Genomic DNA, 12,335 nt, shown 5'->3' on the forward strand with positions numbered 1-12,335 from the left:
ACATGCCGCATAAGATGTGGCTCTTATCAGTCAATTCCTTTAACATTAGCTGTGCTCCTACGCTAGTGAGAATATAGTTCCCAGTATTTATACGATTAAAAATGCTCTCTGTCTCATATAGCCTTGTTATTTGTACACGCTGTGACTATACAGATCACAACATGTAAATAGGAAAATGTTTGCATTATTTTGTCACTTATTGGGATTACTATGCTACCAGTATCCATTTACATCCAGTCTTTGTGCTAAGCTAGGCTAGCGGTGGGTGCGTCAAATAACACTTACAGAACGCACAGAAATAAAAAAGGTATGTATGGACTTATCTAACTCTGGGGGATACTGTGAATAAGCTAAAGTCCCAAAAAGTCGGAGTGTTCCTTTAATGCCACTGCTGCCATTCAGAGCTATCTGAGAGTCACAGCTGTATTGTCACTGCCATTGTCAATGACTAAATGACCAGGCTTCAGAGCAACTATGAGGTTCATTATTGGATGCTAGAGGGGTATTCTCAGCTTTTGTCCCAAGGTTGCTGATTATAGCAGCATTCCAGACTGGTATCCCTGCCCTCAGCACACTCATCGACACACACACCTATACACGCATGCATGCACTGAATCTCTGACCATGGGCCAAGTTGCCCCACACATTATGGGAATTTTTGCTTAATGTGATACCTCTCTTTTTTACCATATTGGAGGAGGAGCTTTGCCATAGCAATTGTGTCAAAACACAATTTTTAAGGGTAGTGGATGAAGACTGACTAAAAACTAGACTGACACATCCAGCTGTACTGATGGGGTAGGCCAGGCCCTGCTTTCACTGTATTTTTCAGCGATATTAGACACAATGGTCTCACTATCCATGCGCCTGCAAATGATGAGGTGACACATTCCATATGAGGAAAAATATCTTATATCTGACTCATGCTAGTGTATTGGTACATTTGATATGGTGATTCATGGTATATAATGGTACATGAAAAAACATTTTCTTATTAATGCATCTTCCTCCACAGACTGGACTCCTCAGGACTGAGTTAACTGCATGCTAGAGTCTTCCTGCCAAACTCTAAGAAGCAGATAGTACTGCTGCAAACAATATGTTCAAGTACACTCCTCCCTGGCAGGTGCTGTGTAACAGCCTGGGTCGTGATTTGAAGGTAAGGCTGTACAAGGTTTTTTTTTCTATAGTTCCATGAAGAACTTTTAACATCCATGGAGCCTTTCCATTCCACAAAAGCTTCTTCATAGTGAAAAAGGGTTCTTTAGATTATTTAATTGTTCTTCATACTCATACTAAGAAAAAAAATGGCTCTGAAGACTGAAAGTTATGTGTGTGTGTGTGTGTGTGTGTGTGTGTGTGTGTGTGTGTGTGTGTGTGTGTGTGTGTGTGTGTGTGTGTGTGTGTAAGAGTGTAGAGCTTTAAAAAATAATTTGTAAAATGCCAAGCTTTATACACACAGTGGGACAGATGACTGAAATTTCACATAAATAAAATAAAACAAAACAAATGTGTATAGTACAATACTACTAGTGTCAAACATACTTTATTATAATGGTATAATAGCTAATAATATATTGTTAATATACGAAGTCAAATACTTTGCATTATATTTAAATTTGACTGAGTTCATTTTGATGTGGTTTGGTAACCTTTGTCTCTTCTTCTTCAGCTGTGCCAAACATTTAGTAATATAGTAAAATAAAATAAAAATCATGGTTGCTTTAAAACCTTTAGTTTATGGTTCTTGTCCACTAGATGTCATGATTTGTATTATTCAGTCCACTAGAAACTTCTGTCCAAAAATTTCACTCATAGACACTTTTCTACATGTTAAGTTAAACAGTTACTAGCGCTGAACTTAGAAAAAGACATTTGCTTGGCCATAAACTCTGGAATGTAATATATGAGTGTCATGCTCTGTACTTTCACTCATCTGCTCTGACCCAGTGGAGTTTTCCCAATACAACTTAAATTACTCCTTTAGCTTTAATTCTAATTGTGTTGTTGTTGGTATCCTCACTACAGTCCATATGGACACGGTAATTAGTTAACAAGAATGTCTACTGGTTTATTCAGGCCCATTTAACATCTCTGATTTTAATTCTGCATGCAGATGGTCCAGTAATATTAATAAACCAGGTGCCCATTCTTCCTCAAAACCCCATCCACAATCTATCAGTCTTTTACACTACTTCGGTCTGGGTGTGGGGTGTGTTTATGCGTGTATATGTGATATTAGATGAACTTTGTCAAGTCAGTGCAGTAAAGACAGAAGTGTCTTCTGATGCATGTGACAGTACAGACTCTGACGCCACTGCTGATGTCTGAGGGTGAGTGTTGCTCATTTTTCTTTAGCTGAAATGTTTTGTGAGAATGAATAGTTCAGCTTGTTATGCTAGAATACATAGCTTATATTATTTGTTCATTTGAAATGCGTGAGATCATTTCTCAGAGACACAGGATATATTACTGCCTAAATAAGAGGAGAACAGAGTTACATGTAAACAGTTAATTAAAACAGTGAAACACTGTAACTTAATATACAGATTTCCTAAAGTACAACAATTTTGATCTCAGTATTATATAATAATGCATTTCTTAAATGCATTTTATGGCAGGAATGTTTCCTCTTTTGGCAATTTACTATCACTGTAGGTTAAAGGTTGGTCAGGTTGAATACGGTTATGTATCTTACGATATTTTTTTATGGAGCACTTTGATCTGTCTGGAAGAAGGTGAAAGAGTGAGATTTTATCAACTTTTTTTGTGTACTCTGTATTACAGTGGACATCTATCAAAGCATGTCTGTTCTGTTATCAGTGGTTGTTTTGTTATCATGAAATTGCATTTATCTGAATATGAAGCTGTAATTCAGTGTACATATATTTAAAGAATTTTTAAGGGTATAAAGGCTCACTGTAGCGTAATTCCATGACCTTGTTTTGGTAATCCTACTTCTGTAAAGCTACAGTATATTTTCTTTAAACACTTTTTGGGACACCCCTCAAACAGTCTGAGCCAATCAGGAAAGGCAGATCAGTGGATTCCAGGAAACAGGCCTGCTGTCATTTTATCAGCAGTTCACAGTTCACTAAGTCACACATGGACACCAGTGACAGTGAGCAAAACTCCCTTACAACTACGTAAACTTTTTCAAAGTGGCACACAGTCTTATCTATTGTTTTGATGCAGTACTCAAACCAGATAATGTTTTTCCCCACAATGATAAATATACTTTTCTTTAAAATGGAGTAGCAAATATCTCTTCAATAACATGAGGTGAGTGCTTTTTAAACCAATATAATCAACATCTGAAGACCTTCATATGCTTAGAATAATGTTTTGTTATCAGAAAAGTTATACAAAAAATTCTACTGGGATTAAATGAAAAAAAAAAAAAAATATATATATATATATATATATATATATATATTCACTTATGTTTATTAAAAACTTCATCAAAATTCATATAACATTTAGAAAAAATATATTTTGAATAATCCATGGAGTGCAATTGTATGCAATGTAATATGTAAATTATTGCAAAAGAGATACAGACAGGTGTATTAGTACTAAACAGAAGATGGGTTCATGTATACTATAAAAATGTCAAACAGAAACATGATTTTCAGCTGAATAGTAGGCTAGGAAGCAGGGTAGGGGCTAGGGAAAGGTTTATAAGTCAGGAATGAAAGTGTACTGTCTGTTTCTAGTGTTATATTTTTAATACCATTTCATTTTTTTATGTAATGTAAAATTTTTGAGAAATATTCTCAATTTACACTTAATAAACACAACTTGTTAAACCTTTTAAGCTCAGACATCTTAAACCATGCATATTATATATCTGAATATACGTTTACTTACCCTTTATACACAGTATGTGTTAGAAATCTGATACTCTCCACACAGTCGAGTATAAATATGTTTTATTTCTTCTTTTGTTTTTACCCAGAGACAGGCATCAACTATGTTGGTCAACCCATATGATGAAAGCACTCACTCCTCAGTAGAGGAGCAGGCTGTGATCCATTCCCATTCTTCTCTGAGACCTCCACTTCCCAGGCTTGCCCAGAACCCTCCACCACCCAGAGACCCCATGACCAGCAACCCAAAGCTTTGGGTGATAAAGCCCCTCTCCCCTAAGCTAGAACAGTCAGATTTGCGCTCAATATTGAGCCCAACTGGCCAACCACAGTTGCTAGAAAACACATGCAGTAGCAGTCAGGACAGTGACTCTTTCGGGTTCAGCTTGGAAAGTATAACAGTAACAGGCATGCAGCGTACTGTGATGGTGTCATCTAGGAGTAGCACTCCAGATGTGGTGGTCCAGGCTCGACAAGTGGCTGTGTCTGATGATGGAAGTGACAGTGAAGACTTTAGGCCCAGTACTCCAAGCAGTGCAGGCTCATATGTTGGATTCTATTCTTTTGTAGATGACCCAGCAAGCCCAGAAGCGGAGATGAATGAAGTCTACATGGTTTCTCCACAAAGGCAGGCCAAACTGAATACCTTGAAGGAGAAGAGCACCTTTAAGCTACAGACGTACACAGAAGAAAAGAGACCTGGAAGGCTATTTGAAGAAACTAACGGAGATGACTGTTACCAAATTGAGGACACCTCCACAGTCAATGAAGACAAGGAAAATCCAGACCGAATGGAGATCATCCGGAATCAGGCACCCAGAAAAAGCCCTGCCCTTAAAAGTCAGTGGAGTACCTTAGAAAATCTGGACCTCAGTAGCACTCCGCAAAGGCTCATGGATGGGTTTAGTTTAAACTACAAACCAGTGAGTGTAAAGACTGAACAAACCAGTGTTGAGTCTGGCACTATAGACAGTGAGCAAATTGACTTCAACACAGCACGAAAGCAGTTTCTAATGATGGAACAATCAAAACAGAATCCCTTCCTGCAGAGTACTGAGTGCCCCACTTATTCCCCCAAACTGCGAGGAAGGTCTCTATCCTCAATGGCCAGCATCTTCAATCTAAAACAAGTAAGCAAAGAGAACAGCATAGATGAGAATCAGATCGCACTAGTAACACAAAAAGAAATAGAAGTAAAGACTGTTACTGTGACTGAGGATTCAAATAATAAAGTTCCAAGTGGTGCCTTAGATGATATTGACTCTGGTCTTGGTGAACGAAGTGGAGACTATGCCAGTGATGGTAGCATTGCGAATGATCCTTCCATTTCAGAAATGGGAAGTAGTTTGACAATGTTAAGTGCAGAGGAGACTCCCATTCAAAGGGAAATTAGAATTGCCCAACAACGGGAAGAGAGTCTACGTCGATTAAGGGGTATTTTGCACAAAGACAATTCAGAGATGGTGGAGATCAGGATAAAGCCAATTCTTTTCCTGTCATCTTCACAGGTGAAAGCTCCCAAAACCAAAGAACAAAACAGAGTTAGTTTCCTCATTCAGAGAGAGCGTGAGCTTGAGAAACTGCGACAGATCACAAACAGTGTTTCAAGCCATGATACCAAAGAGAACCAAGTACATGAAAATAAGAAGTCAGTTGAGTCACAACCGGATGAAATTCCAGTCACATCTTTAAGGGCAAGTCTAAGCGAAAGTCCCACAACTGATTTAGAGCAAAGCACAGTCTCTGCAGATGACATGTGGATTTCAAAGCAACCTGCACTAGTAGAGGAAGGTGACCTCTTGGACCCAAAAGAAGATCTTTCACCTTGCTGTCCTCATCGACATCCTGATGAATCTATCCTTCAGAGAAACCCTGACAGCAGCACTTTTAGAAACCAATTAGGTGCATATCCTGAGGACAACAACCATTCTAAAGTAAGGGTTCATAAAGAGAATGGTGTTGAGTGCCAAATCACTAATCTCAGAACAAAGAAAGGGCCATCCTGGTTTGTGGAATATGACAACAGCATGTCAGGAAAGAACAGATTCCACTCTCGAAATACTCCGTCCCCACTGGAACCTGCAAAAACTAGTCGGTACACTCCTACCTGGCAAACTCACCTTGACTACACCGACTGGAGTCCCAAAATCCAGAATGCCCCAAACAACATCCGTCAGGAAATTGAAGAAGACCTCAGACGAGAACAAGAGCTCCAAGAGCTGAGAGAGTCCAGTAGTCAGTCTTTCTCAGTACCCAACTTTGCATTAGTGAATCCAGCGCTAACTTCCTCTGAACCCAGGACCCCACTAGCCAGTGAGGAAACTGTGTTTTCACCACAAAATCCACATGGGAACATGGCAGAAGTGGATTCGGTATTTCCAGAAAAGAAGACTGATTATAGTAATCCTTATTCCTGGAGTCTGGACACTTCTCAATTATCCATTACAGGTATAACTGTTCAGACTCGCTGCATTCATACATGTTCAACATAGCAAATGGTTTAAGGGGGAGGGGGAAACAAGCATTATCTGTCTAACTGCCTTTTGTTGGGAAACTATTATTTTTCTGTATAGTGTTTGTGGCAAGTGCATTTTGTAACATTCTTGTTCATACCTTAATGATTCATTTAAGTGTTAAATGTTTATGGATGTCAGCAGCACCAAGGAATGAGAAGGAATTGCCAATGAAGTTTCTGTACTTTGGACATACCATGGCATTCTGCTTCATTGAAGAATGATTAATCATTTACTTTATGGATGCAAATGCACATTTCAACTTAAAGGTTGCTTTTTCGGACAATCACATGCATACCTGCTATGTCTTGATTTCCAATATAATTTGTGCTGGTGGTTAGTGCCCTCTACAAGGATTCATGTCAGGCTGAGGTCAAATAACACTTGTTCAGGTTCTGTATCCATAATGAAAATAAGACTACATAAGACATAAAGTATGATCAGATGTATGCGTTTAAACAATTTATAATGGAAAACGTGATAACTAAAAACGTACGGAAATTGACTTTTATGAATGTATGAATCATGGCAATAATCTCTTGTTTTTGTTTGTTTATCTCTAAAGATAAAAGTCCACAGTTGTCCTCAACTCGACCCAGTTTCAGACTTCCCTCTATGTCAATTATGACACCCCAGCCATGGGGCAGCCCAAAACCCATGTCCCCAACTGTTTCCCGAGCACCCCCTGTCAAGCCCTTGAGCACACTTGCTGAACTGTCATCGCCTTCTTCCCAGAAAGGACTGACTGAGACACTGCTAAAGGACTTTGAGGACAGACGGATCAAACTAAAACTGGAAGAAAGTGCAGTGAGTGAAGTTTCTTTCGGGAAACAGTCTGAAATCACAAACCTTGCCAGCAAACAATGCTTAAAAGGATAGTTTACACAAAAAGGAAAAATGTGTAATCACCTTCATCTCATTCCAAATCACAAATTCATGGAAGAAAGAAAGAGTGAAATTACATGCATAAGTAAAGAATATAATTTTTGGGTTAACTATCCATTTAAGGGATTAATGTCATAATAAGCAGCTGTGATTGGTTTAAAAATTGATTTACAGCTGTATTGACAGATTCTTCTCTTTATAACTTTTTCTTTCCTCATCGTCTCAGTATGCTGGGATCCAACCTATCGACGCCATAAACAATGAGGTGAGATGAGGTTTTCAATATCTAGTGCCCTCTGCTGGATTCTGTAACAGATCCAGTTTGATCATGTTGTGTAACTCTGGTTTCTTGGCAGGTTGTAGAGGCCACCCGTGTAACAAGGCATAAAAACCAAAGAGCCCTACAGTGGGAGGCGGGCATGTATGCCAACCAGGAGAACTAATGAATCAGCACAAACATAACAGGATGCACATGAGAAATCATCTTCAGACGAGAATGACTGGTTTTAATTCCACATTGCACTTTAAAGCACACAACTCGCACCACCTCTCCATATAAAGTCAATGAACATGAAACATGGACATTTCTTCCATTTCATTCACAGTTTAGCTGGATGTTCTGAATTGACTGGCTTGATGGAAATAGGTATAGGTGTGGAGAGCATTTTACCTGCTTGGGGTGAATTGTAAACTCTAGCACACTGGATTATGAAACATTTCTTTATCTATTTCTCCGCCCAGTACTAACATTTAACTACTTTCCTTAATACTTATAAAATATATACATGGTCATAAAAATCTGTCATCTGACAATAAAACATAAAACTGTATTCCAGATTATTAATCTCACTAACCTTAAAATCCTCAGTGCTTTAATGGATAGACCAGTTTGCCTTTAATATAAGGAATAGAACCAAACAAACAAAAAAAGTAGAATCACAGAGTTCCTACACAGAGAGGAGGGGCGATGAGATCTGGACCTGGACATGAACTCATTAACACATATGCCTGCTGATGTGCTCTTTATTTTGAAATAATGTTGAATAATTTGAAAAAAATATAAAATAGATAAACTATAAATAATCCATAGAAGATTATTTTTGTATTGAATACTGAAGATTAAGAATGTTGCAATTTTCTTGAATGTACAATTTACATTACAGATTAGACATTGTAAAGTATGTCATTATCGCTCAATTTTGTTGTAATAGTAGTCTAGTATGTCAAGTCTAATATCAAAAGATGATATTGATGTATTCTGTATTCTGTGTTGTTAACACATAGTAATATTCTAATATACAAACTATATAATAAAAGGCTTGATTTTGGTAGACATGTTTCATTTAAATATTACAGTTTTTCAATATAAGATTTTAAGGTTTTAGTGACTCCCAACCACAGGTACTGTGATATATATATATATATAAAAAGCAGATTAGGCTTATGATTATTTTATGATTTTGTAAGAAAATAAAATACAATAGAAGAGGTAAGAAAAGAAAAGAGAAAAGAAAAGAAAAGAGTTTTATAAAATCTAATTCATACATTTTATAGAAAGTTGGTTTTACACCAACAGTATTTATTTATAAATTAGATTAAATTATTAAGTACTAAATGCTAAATAGTATGAGTGAAAATGATCACATTTTTTATTAGGTGTTTATGAAAGTAAACTTGAGCCTTATTAATTTGTTTGGATACACAAGACAAAAAGGTTGTGAAACACTAGTCTAGTAGCCGTTAAAAAAGTTTTACATTTAACATTCAACAAGCATGAAAAAATAAGTGCACTATAAGTGTCTTGTGTTTGATAACTACTTGTAGCCTATGTTAAAGTTTCAGCAATATTCTCATCCCACTAACTAAGAACAGTCAAAACTGACATGCTTGCTGAACAGTCTTTCTTCACATGGTTTCAGGCTCCAATCTGACTAATGAATACTTCTATGCAATATTTCAGATAAATTGATTTATTAAATCTTAATACTTTATGGGGTTCTGTTGTTTTTCTTTCTTTTTCTTTGAATGCTGGTATATGATTGACCATTGCACAGCAGCGCCCTCTATAGAATAAACTCCATTACAGTTTTTCCTCAATCGATTTGGTACATTTCTCCTAACTCCGGTAACAGCTCTCAAAAAAGTTAACACACAGTGAACACGCTCTTATGCTGGCGAAACCGTTAAGTATTCATTGCACAATGAAACCACAATTTATTCTAGTAATGCATTTATTAAAATTCAATATTAACATCAAAACTAAAAGTGTTTTCTCGTTTGACTTTATAACAAATTCAGCTGATATTCACAAAGAAATAAAAATACACGTTTTTCATTAAGTTCTTTAATGAGGAGTTCGGGTGTATAACAATAAGTTATATATGTATTATGCAAATAATAAGTACATAGGTAAATTAAAAATAAAGTGATAAATATACTGCATTCATTGAATCAATCATTTTATTGATCATGCCTCTCAATTACATCTGGCCAGAGAATTTCACCACAGAAAATATTTTCACGAATCATGCATCGTGGAAAAAAATAAAAAAAGCCTTGACTGCTGTATCCATCCTTGACATGCTTGTGCCCCAATATCTCCACAGGCCTCTTCCATCGCTTGAACACTTACTTGGTTGTAAGGGTTGCGATCATGTACTTTCCAACTTCAGGAGAAGAATTCCTCAATTGGATTCAGGAAAGGAGAATATGGTGGAAGAAACACCATCCTGAATTGTGGGTGATTCTGAAACCACTCTCGCACTAGTGCAGAATAGTGGAATTGGACATTGTCCCAAACAACTACAAAATTCCGCACCATTTCCTCCTGGTCACGCTGCGAAAAAAAAGGATTTCATTGAGAAGGTTTAAAGAAATTAGGAGCCTCGCTGTGTCGTATGGTCCCAAGACAGCATTGTGTGCCACAACACCAGTTGTAGAAATCGCTGCACAGAGAGTAATGTTCAGTGTTGGGGAGTAACTAGTTACATGTAACGGCGTTACGTAATTTAATTACAAAATTATTGTAACTGTAATTAGTTACAGTTACTACGAAAAAATGAGTAATTAAATTACAGTTACTTATGAATTTTTTAACGATTACAAAGGGGATTACATTTGAATATTTACACACATCCACATACAGATTTAACTGATTTCTTTCCCAAAATTGCACTGACTATTCTGAGACATACCGCCCTAATAATTTCCCGGATGCGGAAACACAGTCTGGTTCGTAGAATCCAGTCATAAAAACGGAATGCCTAACGCGGACGGAATATGCCACATTTTGGATGACTAAATCAAAAGTAGGTCAGTACACTTGAATCAAAACATGACATCGACTAGTGTCTGTGAATATTAAGCCCCAAAAATGCAATATATGACTTGCACATTCTGCGTGTCTGTGGAAATCAGGCGCGGACTGGACACCGGGAGAACCGGGACAATTCCCGGTGGCCTGGCAGCCGATTTTGCCCCACTATTTAATATCATTATTGTATACTAAAGCGATCATTTGCGAATCCGCCATTTGATAATTAAATCTCTAATAAGTCATGAATTGTTAGTCATGACTCGCGCGCTCTCCGCGCCTCCGCCAAACGGGTTGGATCAGACTCAGAGTAATCAATGCGAGAGAACAAGAGAGAAAAGAGTGGACTGTGGAAGCGCACAGCTGGAGCAGAGAAGCAGAACTACTGTTCAGGGTTTTAGGTCAGTTTCATCTGTAAAGATGCTTTTTTGTCTTTGTTTTTTTTATTTAATTAATCAAGCAGCAGCACGTTGCTCATCAGTCATCACTCAAAATACTATATAAAGGACATCATTATTATCTGTTGTAATGTTACAGTAGGAATTTAGCTGAAAAAAATTCCGATTTTTTTTTATAGGTTTAGGGGGAGCTACGAGAGACAACCCCACAACCCTTACGAAAATTAACATTTTAATATTTAACTATAAATCCAGAGAAAATGGTTACTATTGTTTAACTGTGGTAACCAAAAATGTAAAATTATTTTACAAATGTATTTATTTAAAAATGAATACAAATCCATTTGCAAAAAAACAAAAACAAAACAAGGTTATTTTACTTTTATAGAGGCTAATAAAAGCATGGTAATTTTTTGTTAGGGAAAAACATGACTCGTGTACAGTATTAGGATATATTGTAGTATTGTAGAGTATTGTATTGTAAAGTATAGTTTTGTTCAATCTTGAGTATTAAAGTCATGAGAGAGATGGATAACAGGGCAAAATAAAAAGACTGAAGAGAAAAATGGAAGTGAAGGTGCAGTTCAGGAGAGAACTTTCAATTATTTTGCATGTCCCCAAATTAAAGATTTAAACCCTTTTTTATGTCAGGTCCATACAAAAAAATAGTTTTGTCCATGAATTTGTTTGTATGAGTTTGAATTTTCCAGTCTGAATTTTTTCTTCAGTCTGCCCCTCCTGTAAATTAATGGCAAAGACATGGTTTCATTTACTACACATAGGCCTACTGAAGCTCGCAGTGTTTTCAACCTCTGCCATCTCAATATACTGTAGGAGTACACAAGCACATAAACATAATTTCTAGAACTGCTCTGTGTCACTTCATGTGCATTTTACTTATTTTGAGAAAACTATCATCATATACAAAGAGACAGCAGTTTAAAAAAAACACCAATGTTTCAGGAGTTTATTACACAGAATACGTAACATGCTTATTAGATAAATGTATTTAAGTTGGTGTATATGCTTTCATTTATTATTCTTTAATTTTCACAAATTTAGAAAAGTAATCAAAAAGTACTCAAAAGTAATTAGTTACATTACTTTAATAAAGTAATTGAAAAAGTTACACTACTATTACATTTTAAACAGGGTAACTTGTAATCTGTAACCTATTACATTTCCAAAGTAACCTTCCCAACACTGGTAATGTTGCCTCCTCGTTGTCCAGGGACATTGACTGTAGCACGATGGCATAATCACATTTCTCCCTCTTTTTTTTTTTTTGAAGATCGATGCCTGCTTCATCAATATACAGGTATTCATAATGAGTTGAACTCCAACTCCAAGATTCTCT

General features: G+C 36.7%; 1 protein-coding gene across 5 annotated transcripts; it reads left to right on the plus strand.

Moving 5' to 3' along the window:
- The first annotated feature begins 564 nt into the window (after nucleotides 1-564).
- On the plus strand, nucleotides 565-8,598 carry LOC132119338 (mitotic interactor and substrate of PLK1-like). 5 transcript variants are annotated; one of them, XM_059529198.1, is made up of 6 exons: nucleotides 565-881; nucleotides 1,016-1,159; nucleotides 3,959-6,317; nucleotides 6,948-7,189; nucleotides 7,494-7,532; nucleotides 7,624-8,598. In XM_059529198.1, the coding sequence occupies exons 2-6, from the start codon at nucleotides 1,100-1,102 to the stop codon at nucleotides 7,708-7,710; spliced, it is 2,787 nt and encodes a 928-aa protein (XP_059385181.1). In that variant the 5' UTR covers nucleotides 565-881; nucleotides 1,016-1,099; the 3' UTR covers nucleotides 7,711-8,598. The 5 variants fall into 5 exon arrangements, with proteins under 5 accessions (XP_059385181.1, XP_059385182.1, XP_059385183.1 ...); XM_059529199.1 differs by having other exon boundaries at nucleotides 696-798; XM_059529200.1 differs by having other exon boundaries at nucleotides 787-937.
- Nucleotides 8,599-12,335: the final 3,737 nt, after the last annotated feature.

Source organism: Carassius carassius, chromosome 38 (genome assembly GCF_963082965.1).
Source record: "Carassius carassius chromosome 38, fCarCar2.1, whole genome shotgun sequence".
In the NCBI taxonomy this organism is placed as follows: domain Eukaryota; kingdom Metazoa; phylum Chordata; class Actinopteri; order Cypriniformes; family Cyprinidae; genus Carassius; species Carassius carassius.